At 32.2% G+C, this 23,743-nt stretch overlaps 2 protein-coding genes across 2 annotated transcripts in view; both read right to left on the bottom strand.

The window, feature by feature from the left end:
• The window catches only part of LOC127706496 (UHRF1-binding protein 1-like), a 73,220-nt gene that overhangs the window by 48,400 nt on the left and 1,077 nt on the right, over window positions 1-23,743 (bottom strand). Inside the window, exons 2-9 of the mRNA XM_052211147.1 lie at window positions 20,540-20,702; window positions 18,170-18,208; window positions 16,801-16,883; window positions 16,284-16,392; window positions 8,481-8,724; window positions 7,968-8,131; window positions 6,004-6,160; window positions 5,393-5,488 (exon numbers count right to left, since the gene is read on the bottom strand). Coding sequence (XP_052067107.1) covers window positions 5,393-5,488; window positions 6,004-6,160; window positions 7,968-8,131; window positions 8,481-8,724; window positions 16,284-16,392; window positions 16,801-16,883; window positions 18,170-18,208; window positions 20,540-20,702 — 1,055 coding nt within the window. The remainder of the gene's footprint in view (window positions 1-5,392; window positions 5,489-6,003; window positions 6,161-7,967; window positions 8,132-8,480; window positions 8,725-16,283; window positions 16,393-16,800; window positions 16,884-18,169; window positions 18,209-20,539; window positions 20,703-23,743) is intronic.
• LOC127706497 (uncharacterized) lies at window positions 12,991-15,708 on the bottom strand. The gene is made up of 2 exons (XM_052211148.1): window positions 15,473-15,708; window positions 12,991-14,011 (listed from the first exon to the last, which is right to left on the bottom strand). Exons 1-2 carry the CDS (start codon window positions 15,633-15,635, stop codon window positions 13,533-13,535), a joined length of 642 nt encoding a protein of 213 aa, XP_052067108.1. The 5' UTR covers window positions 15,636-15,708; the 3' UTR covers window positions 12,991-13,532.

Raw genomic sequence — 23,743 nt, 5'->3', positions numbered from 1 at the left:
TAAGCTAAATGCTCATGTTCAAAATAGTAAATGTCAGTTGTATTTGAAATATAAAACTGCTTGCTAAAAAGTGAAAATTAGCAAACAAATAAAAGGAGGTTTGGGGTATTGACAATAATAAGACGGCAACACAACAATGATATTTACCCAAATTGGACTTTTTAAGGTCAATATACTTAAAAACTAATAAATGTAAAATATTTATAACTAAACATGCTTAAAAGAAAGTAAACATTACAATTCAATTTTTTTCTTCCGACAAATTAACACAAGAGTGCACACGCTGAAATGTCTTGCCTGCTTAACTGAGCATTGATCTTATGTTAAAAGTCTTAAAGATAAAGGTTTTACTACAAGTATCACATAAACTTAACATTAAATTTTTTTAAAATCCATGGGAATGAGGTCAAGGCCAGATAAATTCTGTCAGACAGACATGTACACCTTACAATTATTCAATATACCAAATATAGTTGACCTACTGCTTATAGTGTTTGAAAAACAGACCAAAACACAAAAAATTAACATTGACCAATGAACCATGAAAATGAGGTCAAGGTCGGATGATACCTGCCATGCAGACATGTACACCTTACAATCAATCAATACACTAAATATAGTTGACCTATTGCTTATAGTATTTGACAAACAGACTAAAACACAAGAAGTTAACATTGACCAATGAACCACTGAAAATGAGGTCAAGGTCAGATGACACCTGCCAGCTGGACATGTACACCTTATAATCGTTCCATACACCAAATATAGTAGACATATTGCTTATAGCATGGAAGTAATATTTAAAAAGGAATAACAACGACTAATTAGCATGTATTAATGGCATGCAGAGCTCTGTACTAACGTCGTATGATTTTATCCAATCATAGTCTCAGCGGCAAGACCCCTTTGGTTACTATCTGTGATACCGTGGTTGTAAAATGGCATCTGAAATTTCTTATCAGTCATGTGATTTTATCGAGTACGGTAATTATAAAGCACCTGTGGGAAATCCTAGTTTATTAATTATGTATCATATAAAACTTCTACCTTCAAAAAGAAATAGAATGATGTAAAAAACTTGAAAAACGGAGAGAAATGTTTACACTACAGCAGTTAAACATGGAAAATTGTATTTATTTTTGCTTTTTACCTTTCGTTTAAAACTGATCTAAAAGTATTTTCCAATTGAAAGCGGATCCCGAGTAAAACAGGTAATAACGATGAAGTGATCAGGTTTCTTAATGTATAACAAAATAATGAAGACAAATGAAGACATAGATTTTTTTACTGTTGAAATGTGCAAAGTTTATCGAGATTTAAAAAAGGATATTTACCTTCAAGTATTTTAAATTTATGTATATGTAATAAACGTCATTGATTACATTATTGAAACTGGACAACTAAAATCAGGATAATAAGTTCGTAAATATCTATTTTAAAAAAGTGTTTTAATACAGTTAATATAACAAGCTACAGCAAAAATAAAAACAAACAGACAAAATGAGCTGGACCCTATCTGCCTAACCGCAAATTCATTTATAAGAATTAGTTTAAAGAATAGAAACGTTTGTGAATATTTTAATTGACTGGTATACGCACATGACTTGGATTATTCATATTGAATAAAAGGGGGTCCAAACATATTTTTTGTACACTCATATTCTTAAATTTTTAAGAAATGGCGTCTTAACTGTCTGTAAATATTAAAATTGAAAACGATCCACCCATGTTCTCCAATTTCATATGTGCTAGCTGTCGGCTTAAACTATTTTAAAAGATCGAAATATACAGAAATAGGAAAATTAGACTAAAGTCAACATCGAACGAATTACTCTATTCGGCAGCATACATCAGCGGAATGTAACGATTGGACTATTCGGGTTACTTCGCACGTATATACGACAACAACTTGTCTGTTCGTAATTTTCAGTGAACACGAAAACGACCGAAAAGTGTCAGTGATTTGATCGATCACATGTGGAGAATCAACTACCATTCCATATCATAAACTGATTAACAAGTAATCAAAAGATAGGCGGTAACGCAGATGAAACCTTTGAACTGGCGTTGTTGTTATTCCTTTCAATATTACTTCCATGCTTATAGTATCTGAGATATGGACTTGACCACGAAAATTCAACCTTGAACCACGAAATGAGGTGGAGGTCAAGTGCAAACCGTCTGACAGGAATGAGGACCTTGCAAAGTATGCACATACCAAATATAGTTATCCTACTACTCATAATAAGAGAGAAATTAACATTACAACACAAAAAATGAGGATAAGGACAATTAGACATATGACAGATGGAAACTGCTTTACATAAGGTATCTATATACAAAGTATGAAGCATCCAGGTCTTCTCCCTTCTGAAATAATAAGCTTTTAAGTAATCAGTTAATGCCTCTGCCACTGCCTGATCACTATCCATATGTCTTGCTTTCTGCGACAGAATTTCGCAGGCGAGACAATAAAAATAAAAACACTTAAAGCTGCAGCTGCCCTGGTACAGAAAATTGTTATTGGATTTTTGTTAAGATCATGAGACAAACATTTAATGGCTATACAAATGTCTTACTGTCAGAAAGATGGATAAGAAAGATTCTAATGCAATTATTTTGTATCAATGGTTCTGATTGGATGACAGTAAGCGTAAAATTCTCTATCTCCTTGTCTGTAAATAAGGAAGCTGACATTTTGAATTCTGGAATGTTTTGACATGTAATTTCTCCAATAATAAGCAAAAAAACTTACATTTTGCACCTACAAATTTTCTTTTTATCAAATTTTATTCCATTCTGAAGCGGACAAGAAGCCAGAAAACGCCCGGTGCTTACGTTTGATGGTAGTTTTACTGTTGCAAAGATCCGTTTACCTGTCTCCGCTACGCATCGCCAGGTAAACTCAATTTGCGACAGTAAAACTACCGATGGACGTCCGCAGATCTTTAAATACAATACAGTTATCTCTAAAATGTTATTTTGTAAAATTTTAACACAAATAAGTCAAACAATAATAACATATGCTTAGCTATATCTTTAAATTTCCTACCAGATTAAGTAAATGTAAATTGTGTAAAAGATACATGATGTAATGATCTAGCAAGCAACATACAAATTCTATAAGAAAATATCCTGAAAAAAGGGGAAAAAAGTACCAACTGTCAACAAGTGTGTAATGTGTTGCCATTGTGGATATGCTTTTTGAAAGACCAGAATGTTATTCACAAACTAAAATCTGCACACAGTGACATTGCAGATGTTTAATGTCAAAATTGGTTTAGTAGATGTGAAGATCTTTGAAACAAAAATGCAAATCATGGCTAAAAGAACAGTCATTTATTAAAGGGTAAAGGCATCCAATAAATTGATTGATTACTGGTTAGCTTAACATCCAGTGGCAAATATTTCATGCATGTTCAGGACGAGTCTCGAGTTAACATACAAAATGCTAAAATTGATATAAAATTGTCCTTAAAGTGGAATAAGGTAGTCATCAGATAATTTTGGTAGAAATGAAAGGTAGATATATATGTTAACATTATGAACGGATTTTCTTTATCTATCATAGGTTTCAAGTCATTGAACAATGACCATTTACCCTTTATATGTTCTATCTTAAGCAATGACAGCCATCTTGATTGCTGGATTGAAATAAAATTACTATGATCTACACACCCTAAAATAGATCATGTCAAGTTTGGGTTGTATTAGTTTTGTAGCTTGGGAGGAGAAGATTGAAGAAAAATGTTTTTAAATGACAGATGCAAGACAGAAAGTGATGGCAATAGCTCATTAGGCAATTTGGACCAGATGAGCTAAAAAAAAAATAAGTGATAAAGGACTTCATCAAACTTTCTTAAATAAGTGTTGTGATATCTAACATGCAGTATTTCAGTTATTTCCAGTTTAAATATTTAAAAGTCACAATACTGAATAGTTATTTAATAATGGACTGCTCTACCATAGTAATTTTGTTGCATGGCCAAAATATATGAATTCTGATATGAAACAGTTCCAAGTGCCCATTTCGAATTGAGGAATGGGTTTATGAAAAGTATAGTTTCCATATAATCTTGAATTGTAAACAATTTTCAAGCAACTGCTAGGTATAGGCAACAGTTCTATATGCTCTTTCAGAAATTGGGGAACCAGTTTATAAAAAGTATGTTTTGCCTAAAATTTATTCAAGTAAATGCAAAATACATTTGCTTCTTTGGGATATTTATGAATGGATTTATCAAAATATGATTTGCATATTCTTCAATTGTGTTAAGTTTTTTTTCTGATCAAATGCTAAGTAAATGCGTATTAATCTGATGGATATCTTCTTTGTAATGTTCAATAGTAATTGTAGACAATGCTTCTGGATAATTGACAAATGTCTTTATTTGAAAAAGGCTGAACATTTAGAAATGAATTTATGATTGTTTGGTTGCCATAGAAACATGCTGTAACTCACCACGGGTAGTTATTAAATCCATGTCTGAAAGATGTTTTGTTTCATTGAAAAGATATGAAAGTCATCCTAAATAATTAATATAAACATGTTGGTTTTCCTTGCTGGATTTTATACTGTATCAAATTTGTATTTATGTGTATAAAAAATAAGTGCACATTTAAATAAGAATGAGAATGCTAATTCAAACAACTAAAAAGATGGACTGGACCAAAGGAGGTATGATAAGAGCCATTGGCACATGAATTGCAATTCTTCCAATCCTTTATTCATTGATGAAATAAACTTGACACTAAAATAGAAAAATGTCAGCTGTGATGTCATAAACATTTTGAAATTGACATTTTTTTTATTCAAATGACCATTCAAAATACTGTTTTTTTTATGGCAAAACTTAATATAAACCATCATTTAGAGCCCAAAAGATGTTTACCCACATCCACATTTGTGTGCAAGACATCATTTAGCAAAATATCTTTTAGGGCAAAACCTTGGCTGACAAAATAAATGACAAAGACTTCACAATTATACTATTTTGGCAGTTTTGTATCAAAAGCAAGAAGTTTAAAGCCCTTAAGCAAATAAGTGAAACACAATTAAAAATATAAATACTGAATTATATATAGAAAAAACTAATGTCTCATGAATGTCTAAAAGGATACTATTTGATTATTTTATTCAAGAGTTAAAAAAGTGGCCCTACCATACCATCTCCTTCTAACTAGTATTTTATAAAAGACTTTCCTCTTTAAAACACAGTAAATATAGTAATTGTTTTATTTCTTTTTTAATACTAAACAGTCAGGAATTTATAACAACATAGAAAGCAAGAAAGAAAATTTGCAACAAAAAATGATTAACTAACTCCACAAATACAGACCACAAAAGGCAGGAAGTAAGCCAAGGGAGACAAATGTGTAGTAATAAACTTACCAGCAGTATTATAGGGGTAGATGTCTACTGACAACTTGTGTATGGTAACCTGCATAGCTCCGCCTTCTATTTGTTTATTGTGGTCAGCACCATGAACTGTAAAACATGCAATAATCCTTATATCAAATATTTCCTTATAAACAAAATGTGTTGCATTGCAAGTATTAGACCATATGTTTAAACTTACTAGTCGAGAATATAAAATAAGTTTTTTTTAAAAATGCTGAAAGAAAGTAATTTTGAACTATTGAACTATAATATAGGTCAAAATCAAAGGTTTTCTATACTCAAATTCATATTTGCATATACTGTTAACTACACTCTTGTGATTTAAAATTATGCTCATAAAAGTTACATCTGCAACCCAACAAGACAAACCATTTACTAATTTGCATTTTCAAGTAACTAATTAAAGGGAAATAACTACACTTTCTAACAAGGGAGATCATTCTAGATCTACACCACCTTTTATACTTTTCTGTAAAATAGGATCCTTTTAAATTTAATTTATATATAACTTAATTGTTGCTGCTCAACAAAATATTGCAATATGAGCAAATGAGTTTGAAATTATTATGCAGACAAACCCAAGATATATGTATTATTTTAACCTGTATCTGGTGAACTGTCATCACATAGGTGAAGGTCGATCCTGCTGGTGATCAGGTGATAAGATGTCGTCTGCACATCAAATCTACTAAAGTGTGCAGACGTCTGCTGAGGTTGGTGCTGTTGTACAACTGGTGTATTCCCAGCATGACCCTGTCTCTGTAAACAAAATAATCAGTTAACTTGGAGATTTCATAGAACTTTATACAGTATTTCCTGATTTTGTATTAAGAATTCACCATTTCATTTTTTTCAGTGCAATTGAAAATTTTTGTTTTAAAATAATTACTGTGTAATGGGCACCATTTACTAAACCATTGGTACAAATTTGTAGAGGAAGTCCAAACGTTTTGAATAAATTACTAACCTTCCATGGAACATTAGAACTATTTAACAGGATTACAGATTGTGTTACATTGTCAATTTGAAGAAAAAAATATGCATACAAAATATAATCTGGGGTACCAAAGATTTTTCTGCAAACTGTATGGACCCACAAATGTAGCTGCACTAATAAAAAAACATCAACAGAATTTTCATTCATATTTAATTTCAGATAGATCAAAAATGTACATGAATCTTCAGATGGTAAAAGAGTTATACCCTAAAATGATTGAGGTTTTTCAGTGAACATACCAGTTTACCTGCTGCATATCAAAGTACATAAAATTGCAGTAATGATTTATCAAAACTAAATTATCTGAGTTATTTCCCTTACTCTTCAAAGTTTTATTGTTTCAAGAATTAGATTTTTCTGTTTTACAACAAATTGATGTCACAAGTGGAGCATGAAATTATGGCCTTTCCTGAATACCTGGGGTAGGTTCAATATCATAGCTGCTTTGTAGGGCTACATAGCTTTTGACTACTGAACATTTAGCTAGCCTAGCAGCTGCATAGATTAAGATAGCATAAACAATACATGCTAGCTAGAGAATTTATTATGACGTCAAAGAATCCAAAATGACTTCATATATATTTAAATAAATAAAAACATGGATAATAAAGATATATGTTATTACAAGCATACGAGATTTGTAAAAAGACTGGCACAATGTTTTAGCAGAAATAGAAGTATTTCCATTCAACAGAATAATCTTACAAACGATGCATTTTTTGAAAGCGAACAAGCTACATATATAGCATGTCATAGATATCTAGGGCATAGCTGCTATGCTAGCTGCTGTGATATTCAACGCAACCCTGACTTCACCCTCGTTCTTTGTTGTGATTCATGTTACTCAATCTTTTGTTTCTGTGTAGTGATTGTTGTTTGTCTTTTTTCGGGTTTTTCTTCAATGTTCAATCTTCAATGTGCAATTAAAGTACAAAATAATGCAACAGAACACATATGCTAATAAACTGTTTCACCTACCTATATTTCATTAAATACAGAAATGTCTGCAGTTTCTTGCAATAACTAGGAAATATATTTATGATTTATATATCTTCAGAAATCACTATTTAAAGACAAATATTAATTTCTGCACAAAAAAATCATATGGCCATATAGGAAAAAATGACTCATAATTTCAATTTTTGTATACAAATAATGATTTCTCAATAATGACATGTCTAAAAAATATTCCATAATAACCATTAAAACTGCACACATTTGTAAGTTTAACATAAAAATTTCATCAAGATTAGACTTAGTTTTTGACAATGTCATTAACAAATGTGTCTATATATGAAATAATAGGGGAATTCTGGATAGGTGAAAAACATTTGACCTAAGACCATATAAATTTTTTTTACTCCCATTCTATGTTCACAGGAAAAGTTTTACTCAGTTTGGTCGAGTGATTTGTGAGTAGAGGCTGTAAACAAATATCAATTGAACCAATGAAATGATAATAAACTAATAAAATAATCTTTTAAGGCAGGTCATTATAGAAAAATTCATGAAATTTTGGTACTCTGTAGAAAATATTTTCAAGTGTTAAAAGTTTTCTTGATGTATCACCTGTAATTTTTCAGCAGCTAAATTTTTACTTTGTCGTCTGGACTTTTCTATTGTTTCCTTTAGTGAATTGGCATACAATACAGCTGCCTTTAACTGTGTGTCAGTTAACACCCATAAAAGATCATCTAAATATAGCATTAGCCTGGTTGAAATAATGGAACAATCTACAAAAAAAAGAAGTAAAGGTGAAATGATCTGCAGTACTTTTTAAAATTTCAACATCAAATAACATTTTTTTTTTACACTAAGTTAATTGGTTAAAGGGAAACAACTCAAATATACTATTCTTATTCATGATCATTTGACCCAAAGACTTTGAAAAGCAGGTTATTTTTATGTTAAGACCTGTACAGTTAGATTTGTGACAAAAGACGTTAAAGCATGGCAGCCTGAAATAAGGGATCTGCAGAAGAATGCTTGTTAAATTAAAGAAACCTTACGTGAGTTTTCATTCAAAGCAAGAATGTTTTAACAGAACAACATAGCGAAATCTTAATGCTTATTTCTACCTACCGCTTAATTTTTTCTTGATAGCAATTCTGATTTTTGATTGGTTGGCTATAAATCTGAGGGGAGTGGTTACAAACTGTTCACTAGATTCTCCTTCAACTGCTGTGGCCTCAATTCGTGTCGTCTGCCATTCAACTTCTTTGAATAAAAGGATTTCTCCTCTATCTGGATCTTTCAACTTTGTGTTGCCAAGGTGACTTGTCTTTTGCCATGTTGGTGTTACACTTCCAACTTGAACTCTGGATAGCTTAAAAAAAAAAATACATCACACCTTTAAAATAAAATTATTTGAAAATAAAAGTGTTTTTGTTGTTGTTTTATTGTTTTATTGTATTATTTTTTAATGATACATTTTATTTTGCTCTGATGACCAATCCATTTTTTCTTATGAAATCTTGCTTAATTCATTTAAACCTTTTTCATTTTATTATCTGAACTTAAAAATTACATCACAATCTAAAATGATCAATTCAACAGTTGAATTATAGATATTCTCCTTACACAGCTACTGTTATAAGATTTATAAAATTAATGGTATGCATTCTGAATAAGACATTACATGTAACAAATTCAATGATTTTTTTATATATGTTTTAAGTTCCACTCTGAAGAAGAACAGGAAAGTGCAAACAAAATTTAGCCAGGAAAAGAACAGAAATCTCAGAAGAGTAATCAAAGAAATACCAACAAAGAAGACGTGTGTAGAGTTCGGTTGTCTTGCACTCTCACCTTCATTAAGTTTCTTTGTGTATATTGATTGGTTTTGTCTCTGTACCGTGCCATCTGACATTCTTATTGTTATTAATAAATAGTAATATGGGTATACATTAACAAGAAGCTACTTATTAACACAAAACACAATAAAACAAAAACAGATCTATTGTCCAGCATGCAATCTTAATAGGAAAGTGCTCATGACATTTGACCATCATAACACAAGCTGTTCAGCATGCAATCTTAATAGGCAAGTGCTTGTCACATGATCATGATGACAAGCTGTAATCAAAGCGTGAAAGCGCTGTAAAGGCAGTTAATTACAGGTTGTGTGTACTTTTAGTCCAGTTATATCATTATCTTGCATAGTACAGTGAACTTATCAGAGGTGGCTTTCAGTATTTAAGATTTAGAGTTCTCTAATGATATTGAACAAGTTATATGAATGTCATATTCTGAGGACTATATGAAGGTGATTGTTCTCACTTGTTTATGAACTAGTGCATTATGTCCAGTTTGTACCTTTTTTTATCCATGTTTATAGTCAAATTAGTTATCAAAGGTACCAGGATTATAATTTAATACGCCAGACGCGCGTTTCGTCTACATAAGACTCATCGGTGACGCTCAGATCAAAATAGTTATAAAGCCAAACAAGTACAAAGTTGAAGAGCATTGAGGACCCAAAATTCCAAAAAGTTGTGCCAAATACGGCTAAGGTAATCTATTCCTTGGATAAGAAAATCCTTAGTTTTGTAACAGGAAGTTTATAAAAATGACCATATAGTTGATATTCAAATACTGTTTAAAATAGTTAGGCATTTTCTTTTTAGTAATAAGTAAATGTTATCAACTGTATTTTATTCAACTCTGCAAATGTGGTTTGTTACTGTTAAGTATGGATGATAGTTGTTTCATTGGCAATCATAACACATCTCCTTATTTATATAATGATCTATATTCAACGACCTCAGGTACAAAAAAATGTATGTAACTTAACTATGATGGGAAACCTTTGACTTCTTTCTTTTATATAAACTTTTGATTTGGTACCATAGAACTATGTAGAATAAATGTACATTGCAACATGTCAACTCTTTCAATGACAATACTTTTTTAAGAAACTATAACTCCAAGCAAAATTATATTTCCAAGTTTAAAGCATTTTATGAATGAAAAAAGGAGTTCTTAATTAAGGAATAAACTGATTCGCTGAGCGCAGCTGGATACACCCACAGAGGTCCAACCCTGAACAGTTGGGGCAAAAATGGACAAAATATTCAAGCTTGATACAGGTCTGAATTTGGATTGTAATTAAATATTTGACATATTATAGTTTCTGAATAAATGTAGTCAAAGAACTTGAAATCGGTTATATGAATTGAATTTATATTCAATTAAAGATTTCTTGCTGTTGTGCAATACACTGTGCTGTTGCGCAATACTTAATAAATCTGTTGCCAGACTATAAACAAATAAAGTTCAAATTCTTCTCAATGTCATATTTGAAATTTATGAAAATCTATAGGGAGATTACATCAATAGCTATAAATAATTCACCAAAGTTTCATGCGAACTGCTTAAAGCATTTTTGAGTTGTTGTCCAACAAGAGTGCACATGCTGAAATGTCTCGCCTTCTTTACTAATCACTGATATTATGTTGATAGTCCTTAAAATAAAGCTTTATTACAACTGTCACATAAACTTAACATTAACCAAGAAAACTAAACATTGACCAATGAACCATGAAAATGAGGTCAAGGTCAGATGAACCATGCCAGGCAGGCATGTACAGCTAACAATTCTTCCATACAACAAATATAGTTGACCTATTGCTTATAGTTTAAGAAAAACAGACCAAAACACAAAAACTTAACACAGAGCAATGAACTGTGAAAATGAGGTCAAGGTCAAATAAAACCTGCGCGACTGACATATAGATCATAAAATATTTCCATACACCAAATATAGTTGACCTATTGCATATAGTATTAGAAAAAAAGACCAAAACTCAAAATCTTAACTTTGACCACTGAACCATGAAAATGAGGTCAAGGTCAAATGAGACCTGCCAGCTAGACATGTACACCTTACAATCATTCCATACACCAAATATAGTAGACCTATTGCATACAGTATAAGAAAAACAGACCAAAACACAAAAACTTAACTATAACCACTGAACCATGAAAATGAGGTCAAGGTCAGATGACACCTGCCAGTTGGACATGTACGCCTTACAGTCCTTCCATACACCAAATATACTTGACCTATTGCTTATAGTATCTGAGATATGGACTTGACCACCAAAACTTAACCTTGTTCACTGATCCATGAAATGAGGTCGAAGTCAAGTGAAAACTGTCTGACGGGCATGAGGACCTTGCAAGGTACGCACATACCAAATATAGTTATCCTACTACTTATAATAAGAGAGAATTTAACATTACAAAAAATGTTAACTTTTTTTTCAAGTAGTCACTGAACCATGAAAATGAGGTCAAGGACATTGGACATGTGGCTGACGGAAACTTTGTAACATTAGGCATCCATATACAAAGTATGAAGCATCCAGGTCTTCCACCTTCAAAAATATAAAGCTTTTAAGAAGTTAGCTAACGCCGCCGCCACATCACTATCCCTGTCGAGCTTTCTGCGACAAAAGTCGCAGGCTCAACAAAAACTGGAAAATCTCCCCTTTTTTAATGAATAAAACCCCATAACTCAGAAATGTAAAATCTAAAATTTATAAAATTCTAAAGGGAGCTTACGGATTGATGATTTGGTCTTAGATGCAAGATTTTTTTATCAGTTGTTAGTGGCTTTAAACTAGCTGTCAGTAACTGTGAGTACTCTCAGATCTGTACTTAGTGTCTTTTTGTTGTTTGGATGTACAACTACCTGACCACGTCCACTTGTATTTGTATTTATCCATCTGATGAGTTAAGCCTCTTTCAACTGATTTTTATAGTTCGTTCTTATATTGTACTGTTACACCACTGTCCCAGGTTAGGGGGAGGGTTGGGATCCCGCTAACATGTTTAACCCCGACACATTCTGTATGTACATGTATGTGCCTGTCCCAAGTCAGCAGCCTGTAATTCAGTGGTTGTTGTTTGTTTATGTGTTGCATATTTGTTATATTCGTTCATTTTTTGTACATAAATTAGGCCATTAGTTTTCTTGTTTAAATTGTTTTACATTGTCATTTCGGGGCCTTTTATAGCTGACTGTGCGGTATGGGCTTTGTTCATTGTTGAAGGCTGTACTGTGACCTATAGCTGTTAATTTCTGTGTCATTTGGTCTCTTGTGGAGAGTTGTCTCATTGGCAATCATACCACATCTTCTTTTTTATATTTACATCAACAGATATAAACAATTCACCAAAGTCAAGGTGAGACAACAAAACTTAGTGGTAAGATCTCTGAAATGTTTTACACGGTACAAGTTTTTCTCATTGTTGGAGATTGTACGGTGACAGTAACACCTGTAACTGCTTAAACCCATTTCTTATGCACTTTAGTTCGATAAACTCACTGAATATCATACCACATCTCCTTATTTTTATATGCATTACAATTTACATGTGCATGTAATTATAAATATATATATATCAGAACAAAATTCATTGCGTCACTTTTATTTATGCATCCTTTGGCACAATACAAGTTCTAAAATTACACAACATAGTACAACTAAATGTTATTATAGATGAAAGTTTTGTTTCAGTTCCATTCATAGGATTTATTAGAATTTCGTATGTTTTGCCAAGTCCAATAATTCGCTCTATGTCAAATGTATGTGCACATGTTAATTGGAGACTTTTCTATCCCGTATAAGAGTTTTGGAACTAATTCTGTTTCTTTTTTTGAAAAAAGTTAGCAAACAAATCTTGCACATTTAAACCTTTGTCTGCCATCACACTGTCACCTGGATCACATAATTGAACTATTCTACATCTTTCAACTATTTTATAGTCACTGGTAGAACCAACATATGCATTAGAGACATAGTTGACTAAACCACCAGGTGTCGAACATACAAGTATTTTCAGTGTTTCTGTTTTTATATGATGAAAAGGTTGCCTGAGCTCTAGGAGCTTTAGGTTTTATCACAGGATATTCTGTGCTGTCAATAATAATCCAAGTCGTAGGAAACTTTAATTTGAAGTTGGATGGTGAAAAATACCTGACTAAACCACTAGATGGCCAAGTGTTAGCCTCACACCAATGTTTAGACATAAAAACAATCCATGTATACACAATATTCTTAACACTAGATTCAATCTAGAATCTAGAAAGTTCAAAGTTGGTTGTATAATGCCTCAATTTCATCAAAGTCATAAAAAAAACTGATTTTCAACTGACACCCTATCAATTTGAAAATATATGTATCTCAAACAATGTGCTGCTGGACCAAGTGTGGTCAAAACAAATAAAAATTTAGTATACAACTCTAAACCGGTATAAAAATGCATGGCTGTGTCACATGTCTTCATTTCAAAATTCTCTGCTGAAAACATAGGCATTGATGGTGTTTGCGTAATTCCATCTGTGAAGCTCAACATTAGCTCGGCAGTTGGTGGTGGACAGTCATAAATCCTTTCTGCAGTATGAATGACTTCTTCAGGAAAACCAACTTTACAATCAAAACTTTCCTCTAGATTTCTACTCCAATATTCATCAAGTTTAGTTCTTTTGTTTTCACAGGAAACTGCCCTGATTTTTCTTTTTGCGGACAATTCAGTCTCTTGCTTGGTCCAGGAAAATAGGCTGGGAATGGCAGTAGACTTAAGTCTCTGTATGGTGGGTTTGCGCCCTGAAAAAGGTTATAAAACATTAGTTTTTTTATAATTAAATGAACTTCCATTAGCAATGTATACTTTGTATTACCTGGCGAAATATTAACTAGATTTATTCATTACAATCTGGATAAAACTATGTTTGCCTGATTCAATGTATGTTATGTAAATCCAAAGGACAAACAATGAGAGACTTATGCACCAAACGAACATTGTTTGTACCTAAATACAAATGTAACTATAATATAGATGAGAGCATGTCATTATTTTGTTCCTGTTAACATTGTCATTGATATTTTTCAAGAAAATCTATGAGGCATAGCTGAATTATAGTTATCTCGTACCATTGTAAACTCGTACCAATGTCAACTCGTACCACTAAAAAAGAACTCGTACCAATGCAAACTCGTACCACTGCTAACTCGTACCACGGTAAATTCATACCATTGTAAACTCGTACCAACTTATTTAAATGTATTAAAATGTTGTTTAATGATAAATATGTACTTTAATTTCACTCGATACCTCTTAAGTCTGTAAAATGTATATAATTTGAAATTACAGTGACCAATTTGTAGCTACCTATATTTCCGCACTTTCTGTGTTGCAATTTAGAACATACATCACACTCTATTGCTTCTTGTCGGGGTCTAACCAGAGAGTGGCACCATATACAATTGTCGTCTTCCATTGTGGTTATGAGAAACCTCACAAACATGCCCCATTTTATGAGGAAAGTGGGCTTTGAGACAACTCATGTCAGCTTATGTTTTGATAATCAGGAATTTCATTTAATAATAAACATTATACATTTAATTCCAAGCTGTTAAATTATATAACAACAATCAAAATTTAATAATATGATCAAACAAGTTGATTTTTGTCTAAGTTTTCATTAAAATCTGGTAAAAAATTCAAAGATATTTTAATTTTTTGTATAAAGCTTAAAAAAAAATAATCATAAAATAAAATCTAGTATAAAATTCAAGTAATTCAACTTTTTTTATTAAGTTTACCCAAAAAAAAATCATAAAACATTCGTATTTTTGAATATATTTTTAATGGTACGAGTTTGCAGTGGTACGAGTTCTGATTGGTACGACTTCCCAGTGGTACGAGTTCATGTTGGTACGAGTTAACTTTTTTGGTACGAGTTTACGTGGTACGAGTTTACAATGGTACAAGTTAACTTGCTTCCGGCATAGCTTATGCATTCCTGTCATTACTACACTAGCATAATTACTGCTAAAATAATTCTCAGTATGATATACCTCTTGTAAGAAATCATTATAATTGTAGCAATCACCAAAAAATCTCAAACAGATCACATTGAATTGTAATCCAAAAAATTATGACGTCTTGAATTAACCACCCCCTTTTATTCTAAAACGATAATTGCGGTTGTAAACAGACTTTGGTTTATTCGCATGGCGATTACATATATAACTATATATTTCAAAAAGAAAATAGAGTTTTACCATGAATAGTTTCCTGCACATAGTCTTTTTCAGTAAAATGTGCCTTGCAAACAACAGCTGATTGAGATGGACTCCACGATTTCATCGTGTTCTCGTCCAATCTGCGTATGGGACATGGCGTTGATCCAACTTTTCCTTCTTTTAAAGTCATTTGGAAATGCATGTCCTCCTCTTAAATGACATCCAGGTACACAACAAGAAGTACTTGGCATCGTTAATTAAAAATGTAACTGAAATGGTTGCACAGTGCAGAAACCGGAAGTTGAGGAACAGGATTGGCTACCACGGCGCCACCTATTCAGGAACGATAATTTGCTACTTTATATAACTGCGAAATAACAATAACGTTAGACGGGTTCACGTGCATAAACAGAAATGCGCTTTAAATTGTATAATATAATTCATGTTCAGTCGAACTTTAATTATTATATCAACGACTGAAATGATTTATAAACATATAGATTGCAGATAACACTCGAAATTAACCCGAGCTCTTTCCACACGGAATTCAAATAATTCTAGTTTGTCAATCGGTTGACTGCTTATAATGCAAAATACAAATATATCAAAAGTTTTTAAAACTAATAAAACACAATGATCGTTTCTCTATTTCCCAGTGTAAATGAAATGAAACAAAAAACATTTTATATCACAATAAGAAGAGGAGAGAATTCAACATTTCCGGATCTACTTGGAGCCTAATGACCCCCCACGTGGATAAGTTGGATATCGCGGAAGGAAGGATTAACCCGGCAACTAGAAAGGCATTAAAGCACTGCCTTTAAAAACTCTCACGAACAATAAAAGTTACCTGTAATGTTGCATTAAACTGACGTGAAATAAACTTGACAGACACAGAGTTGATCTGAACATAGATGCCATCAATAACTCTATCAACAAATCCATATTTTCCTCCAGACCTGAAAAATAATAAAAAAAAAATTTAGTTTTGAGTATACTGTCTTAGATAAGTTTCCAGTTTTTAATAATTGTGTTTACTGGCACAATAATTGGTCAAATGATTAACCCCTGCTAATGTAAGGTGTTGGTGTTTCAATTTGTTCAATTTCTTCCTATTTTGAATAATAAATATTTTGAACTATCACCATTGAAGTTTGACAACCAACCTTTACTAAACAGCCTGAATTATTGTGTAAGTCTTACTTGATAACAGACCTTACCTGTAACATGTAATTGGACAAAATAATCTAATGGTCTTAATTTGACATATCTAGCTAAATGGACTGAAGAATTGGACAGTCTTGATTACCAGATCTAACTAGCTAAATTGACTAGATTATTAAGTGGTTTTTGTCAAAATATATTACCTATAGCTAGCTAAATGGGCTGGATTACTCGGCGGCCTTGGTTCTTCACAAGTTTCAATTTCTAATATCACTTCATCCAGATACTGCAATCAGAAGTATTTATTTATAAAACTTTGAAAATCAAATTCAGAAATGACAACATCCCTTTGAAAGTTTAGATCAACTTTGATTGAAATAAGACTGCAAATCTGACATAAGCAAATTTTAATGAAGGCAATACAGTAATGTTGCCAACAGATAAGTATGATACTGGCTAATAACTTTGTTCATCTAATAACTGTGCATGTTTATCTTATAATCTTCCACGGTTTATCATCATTATTACTGTGGATTCATTCATTTTTGTGGATACCAATTTTCGTGGATTGAGGAAATTTTTTTATTTCTTAGATATTTGATATCGTGGTTTTGTTAAAGTCTGCATACAAGCATATAGAAACTTTGTACATGTACTAAGTTAAGCATTTAAAATAATAAAATCCATGAAAATTCATACTCAAGGTATAATAATTAACCACAGTATCAAGAATTTACATACACCTTATCGCTATTTGTCTGCGATTACTGGACATCACAGAAGTTCCCGTAAAATTTTGATGTCACAAGAGAAAATATCTGACGCCACAAAGGAAAAGTGATTGTTGTACGACATCAATAGTTCAAGTGTCGCAAATTCTTGGTCAAGTGGCGCAGATCCCTAAATAGAGATAAGGTCTATTAATGTGTTACAATTTACTTGATCTTTTGCTTTGTTTTAGGGGCTTTTCACTCTTGTTGAATGTTTATTCTAGAAATTGGTTATTGATGCATGTTTTCACAATTTAAATCATCTAAGTTGAGCATATATGTCTCTGAAACTAAGACACTGAGCTCATTTGGACCAGCCTTTTGTAGAAATTTATGTAATGATGAAAGTCATAGATTTATGTTGTTGGGCTGCTAACTCTTTATCCTTCCTTTGATCTCCTTTTTTATATAATTTCTGGAATTGTATTGCAAATCAATGATAAAAAGAGAAAATGTTTGTTTTTTTAAAGTGATTATTTTGTGCATTGTGTATATTTGTTAGACTATATTTATATTACTGATTTTTGACTTATATATGATTTTTGACATGTTACATACTCTGTTGTAGGGCATTCTTGTACTCGGTAAAGTAAGAGCAGCTAAAAGAAGTAATATCAATCTTACAATCTGTGCAATTCCTTGAGAAAAACAAAACTGTTTCTAATAATTTTGTCCTGTATAGAAAACATTGAACAATTAATTTTTTCCCCAAATTGCTTGATTTTACTTCTTGTAGTTGCTCTTACTTGACCGGAGTCAAAATTCAATAAATTTTCAAACTAATACAAATTACTTTGCTTACCAGACATATTGGTTTGGATTTTAAGTTTGTCCACTGGATCTGAATACATTAAAATAAAATAATATAAACCTATTAAATATGGTCTGTTTATACATTTAGTTTTAAATAAATGACATGTAATATATTTTTTCCAACTGTTTGCTATGTAAATAAAGTATCTTATTTTTTCCAACTGTTTGCTATGTAAATAAAGTATTTTACTGAACCGTAGAAGTTTCTGATAAGACATATAATACTACAGTGAACATTTACAGGTTAAAAGCAAATATGAAAATAAATATTCAATAAAATCAACTTCTATACTTTTTTAAAGTTAGAACCATAAAATTTATTTCATGATCTTTTAATCGTACATTTAGTTTTTATTTGAGCAGTATCAATATATTTGATGTCTGTGAATAACTATAGCTGAGATATTGTCTGATGTACATGTGTCTCTATAACTGAGATATTGTCTCATGTATATATAAATATAAGAAGATGTGGTATGATTGCCAATGAGAAAACTTTCAACCAGAGACCAAATGTTGTAGAAGTTAACAACTATAGGTCACTGTATGACCTTCAACAATGAGCAAAACCCATACTGCATAGTAAGCTATAAAAGTCCCTTACAGCCTAATTTATGTACAAAAACAATAAACTAAAAATAAAATGCTCCGCTGGGTGCAGCTTGATACGACCGCAGAGGTCGAACCCTGAAAAGTTGGGGCAAGTATGGACACAACATTCAAGCTTGATACAGCACTGAATTTTGATTGTGATTGAATATTTGACACAGAATGAATGTGGTCTAAGAACTTAAAAAATGTTAATTTACCTATTCAAACCATATCATTATTAATTGCTTTTATATATAACTCAGAAATAACCAATTTAAAATGGAAAAATTTAAAGAAGAAAAAGGAAAAATAAAAAAACCAAAATTTTTTGAACCCCCTTATGATTCATCACCCCCAAACTCAATCCCAGACTTCCCTTTGTGGTTTGGTACCTTGCAGTACAATTTCAGAGAGATCCATACATTTGAACACAAGTTATTGTCTGAAAACTAGAAAAATGCTTGTTTTTTGGCCCCTTTTTGGCCCCAAATTCCTAAACGTTTTGGGCAATTACCCCCAAACTCAAACCCAACTTTCCCTTTGTGATATGGAACCTTGTAGTACAATTTCATAAAGATCCATACACTTACACACAAGTTATTGTCCTGAAACTAGAAAAATGCTTGTTTTTTTGCCCCCTAATTCCTAAAATTTTGAGGCAATTACCCCCAAAATCAATCCCAGCCTTCCCTTTGTGGTATGGTACCTTGCAGTACAATTTCAGAAAGATTCATACACTTGAACACACGTTATTGTCTGGAAACTAGAAAAATGCTTATTTTTGGCCCCTTATTCCTAAATGTTTTGGGCAATTACCCCCAAACTCAATTCCAGCTTTCCCTTTGTCATATGGAACCTTGTAGTACAATTTCAGAAAGATCCATACACTTACACACAGGTTATTGTCATGAAACTAGAAAAATGCTTGTTTTTTGCCCCTTTTTTGGCCCCAAATTCCTAAAATTTTGAGGCAATTACCCCCAAAATCAATCCCAGCATTCCCTTTGTGATATGGAACCTTGTGGTACAAAGTCAGAGAGATCCATACACTAACACACAAGTTATGTCTGGAAGTTACAAAAATGCTTATTTTTGGCCCCTAATTCCTTAACTGTTGGTACCATAACCCCCAAAATCAATCCCAACCTTCCTTTTGTGGTATTGAACTTTATGGTAAAATTTCATAGAGATCCATTCACTTAAACTAATGTTAGAGTGCGAAAACCAATGTGTCTTCGGACAACGATGACGACGACGACGACAACGTCATACCAATATACGACCGCAAAATTTTTTTGCAGTCGTTTCACAAATATGATATACAGCTTCAAACGACAACCACTAAATTACAGGCTCCTGACTTGGGACAGGCACACACAGAATGTGGCTGGGTTTAACATGTTTGCTCAGGCCAAACCCTCCCCTCATGTATGTTTCTTAAACTGAGATATTGTCTTATGTATGTCTCTTTAACTGATGTATTGTCTTATGTATGTCTCTTAAACTGAGATATTGTCTCATGTATGTCCCTATAACTGAGATATTTTCTGATGTATGTCTATCCCATATGTTTCCATTTTTATATAATATATTCATTGCAGATAAATCATGGTAGAATTGTTGCATGGATAAACCTTATAAATCAGCTATAAAATCCTTACCTTATATCAATTTCACAATTATTGTAAATACACGTTTACATTACCAATATCATATGTTCAGGTAAATACATTGTACTATATTGTTTGATCTTACAAGCAAATCTTACCTTGATTGACACCTTATTACATACTGCTCGTTTTAATCTCATCCATGTTGGAAGATCCAACAATTCCATTAAAATGGCTTCATCTAATTCAAGGTTAGATAACTCTCCCTCACCCTTAAGTGTACTAAGGTTGATCTTGTCAGGAGATAAATTCTTTGTAAATCTGTAAAAATACAACATGCATATAGTCTTATCAAGCTAATCATCTTTGTTTGAAAAATATTATCTTACTAACCCATGTATTTTCTCACTAAAAGGATTGTCTCCCTTGACATTCAGGTGACATTAGTACCTTAAGACTGGCTGGTCATGCTATACAATTGTAAATTCCTAGTATGATTATAAAATGCAAGAAAATTGTTTTCAATTACAAAAATTCATTAAACGGAAACAAATAGCATGCTACTATTACAATACACAGTGTGCACCTTATCACCGCTCTCTCTAGTGGAAAACCCATTTTTCAGGAGTTTTGTAAATATTTTGGATCCTCGATATGAACTTCCCTCTAGAAAACAGATATCAACAAAACATTTGGAAACAGTTTATTTTAAGGTTGATGGAAATTTGAGAGATAAATTGAATTCTATTGAACACTTATGTCTAACTCTTGATATGTGGTCCAATCACCAAATGCGAGACTTTCTCGGAATGACTGGCCACTTTATCTGAAATTGGAAACTAGAATCTGTGATGATTTCTTGTAAGCTAGTTAGGGGGAGACATACAGCAGATAAAATCCGCCAAGAGTATGAAGAAACTCTTGCGATGTATGAGATATCAGAGAAAGTCAGAAATGTTATAACTGATAATGCTGCCAATATGAAAAAGGCTTTCAATTTTTCTCTTCCGGGTTTCCCCGACACATTGATTGATGAAAAATCTGAAAATGAAAGTGGTGATGAATCTGATAGCGAGTCTGAAATTGATGATGTTAATGTTGAATTACCAGATGATAATTTCCCTACACTAGGCCACTGCTTTGTCCATACATTACAATTAGTGGTAAAAGATGGTTTGAAAGACACTAGCAATAGTTTAAAAACAGTTATCTCAAAAGCTGCAAATAAAGTTAAATTTGTAAGAAAATCTGTTAATGCCTTAGATATCCTTGAAAATGAGAGAAGACAATGCAACTCGTTGGAACTCTCAAATAATTATAAGGTCTATTCTAGCAGTACCCGAGGAAAAACTAGCAAAAACTGGGGCGTCAGTTCAGTTGTCTCCTTATGAGAGAAAACTTTTGAAGGAACTTTGTTCTATTCTGAAACAATTTGAAGACGCCACAATTATGGTTCAGAAAGACAAGTCAGTGTCTGCCAGCTTAGTTGTTCCAAAAAGCTTTAAATGATGCTAATGTAAATTTTGTTATTTTCCACTATAAATATGTTGAACACCAATATTGTTGTAACTTTTTCATAGTTATTTCTTTTTATTTTGTAGAATGTAATTGACTGTAATCGAAAAGTAATGTAATTACTTTTGATAAAATAATCGATTGTAATCGATTACAAACAAAAATCAGAGTAATCGATTATTAATCGATTACACCAAAATCCTTCATGTAAGACAGTAATCGTGCCCATCCCTGATACACACAAAGTGATTCAGTGTATGCTACTAGTACAGTACACACAAAAGTGATTCAGGGTATGCTACTATTACAATACACACAAAGTGATTCAGAGTTAAATCCCTCTTGGTGGTATTTATCCCAGTGAATGCTGGGATTGTTGGTTATTCACCGGGCCCTAGAAAATACCGTTGTGTATACTGTAAATTCAGAAATTATTGTGAGGTTTTTATTAATGCTAAAATGTGACTGGGTAAGTATCACAATAATATGAACTCACATTCTGATAAATGATACAACATATACATGATATATATATATATACCAGTATCCGTATGAAGTTTTTCATCACACATTTTTGTTTAGTTAACAAAAATTGCAATAATAACTGCACACAATAATTTCTGAAACTTACATTATTCAATTGTTAGTATAAGACAGGATCTTGAATCAGTGTTATCACTCTAAATCAACAGGATTTACCCTATCTCACTGTCAATCACTTTACACCAGCAAGGATGATGTTCAACTAAACCACCTTGTTCATGTGTATGTTGTGTACTGTACTTCAAAATTGATAGATTTTCAGATCTTAACACTTAGCAGATGTCAGCTACCATGGTTACATCTTTAACATACCACCATACTTTTAAACAAATCGAGACCAAAATGTCAATATGAACAAGGTACAATATAAAAATACACTGAATCGCCAAGCGCAGCTGGATACGACCGCAGAGGTTCAACCCTGAACAGTTGGGGCAAAAATGGACACAATATTCAAGCTTGATACAGGTCTGAATTTGGATTGTAATTAAATATTTGACACATTATAGGTTTCTGACACAGAATAAATGTAGTCAAAGAACTTAAAATTGGTTATATGATTTGAATTTATATTCAATTGAAGATTTCTTGCTTTTGTGCAATACACTGTGCTGTTGCGCAATACTTAGTAAATCTGTTTTCAGACTATATACAAAGAATTCTAAAGCAATTGTGACCCCCAATTTTTCTTTGGAAAATTGACAATTTCTTAAATATTGAAGAAAAAAATTGACACCCTCCAATAAATTTTTTTCAGACGATGATGCAGACGACCACATGATAGCAATATACGACCCCAAAATTTGTTTGCTGTCATATAAAAAAGGAGATGTATGGTGTAATTTCCAAGGAGCTATATGATATGATTTCAAAGTAGACAACTATCAATCAAAGACCAACTTCATTATTCCAGGTAAATTTTATTTACTAGAACAGGTACAATAAAACTATTTTTAGATATACATGATAGAGTTGTCTCCCTTGGTTGTCAATATTTTTTCTACAATAGTACTTATATAAAGAATTTTTAATAGAATGAAGGGTTGGAATCCTGTGGACAGTCTGCTTACATTGTACGGGAATAATCTGAATCCACTGTGTGCTGAAAAATTTAACTAGATTTCCAAACATGCATCTTTTCATTCATTGGCTTGTCTGTTGAACAAATGTTGAATAAAAATTTTCACACTACCAAATTATCTTAAATAACATGATGCGATTTTTATGTGTATGTTTTACAGCAACCAACATCAGCCACTGGCTTATGACTTTGGAATGGAACAATAGACAGTTTGTGGCAGGAT

The sequence above is a fragment of the Mytilus californianus genome, unplaced genomic scaffold, assembly GCF_021869535.1.
Source record: "Mytilus californianus isolate M0D057914Y unplaced genomic scaffold, xbMytCali1.0.p SCAF_6, whole genome shotgun sequence".
In the NCBI taxonomy this organism is placed as follows: domain Eukaryota; kingdom Metazoa; phylum Mollusca; class Bivalvia; order Mytilida; family Mytilidae; genus Mytilus; species Mytilus californianus.
This window is presented reverse-complemented; position numbering and strand designations above follow the sequence as displayed.

What these genes read in the sequence shown, in the direction of transcription:
- LOC127706497 (XM_052211148.1), bottom strand. Translation starts at nt 15,635, where the DNA reads ATGCATTTCCAAATGACTTTAAAAGAAGGAAAAGTTGGATCAACGCCA. An exon ending in TGTGCAGGAAACTATTCATG is followed by an intron (nt 14,012 to 15,472) that starts GTAAAACTCTAT and finishes AACCTTTTTCAG; the next exon opens with GGCGCAAACCCACCATACAG.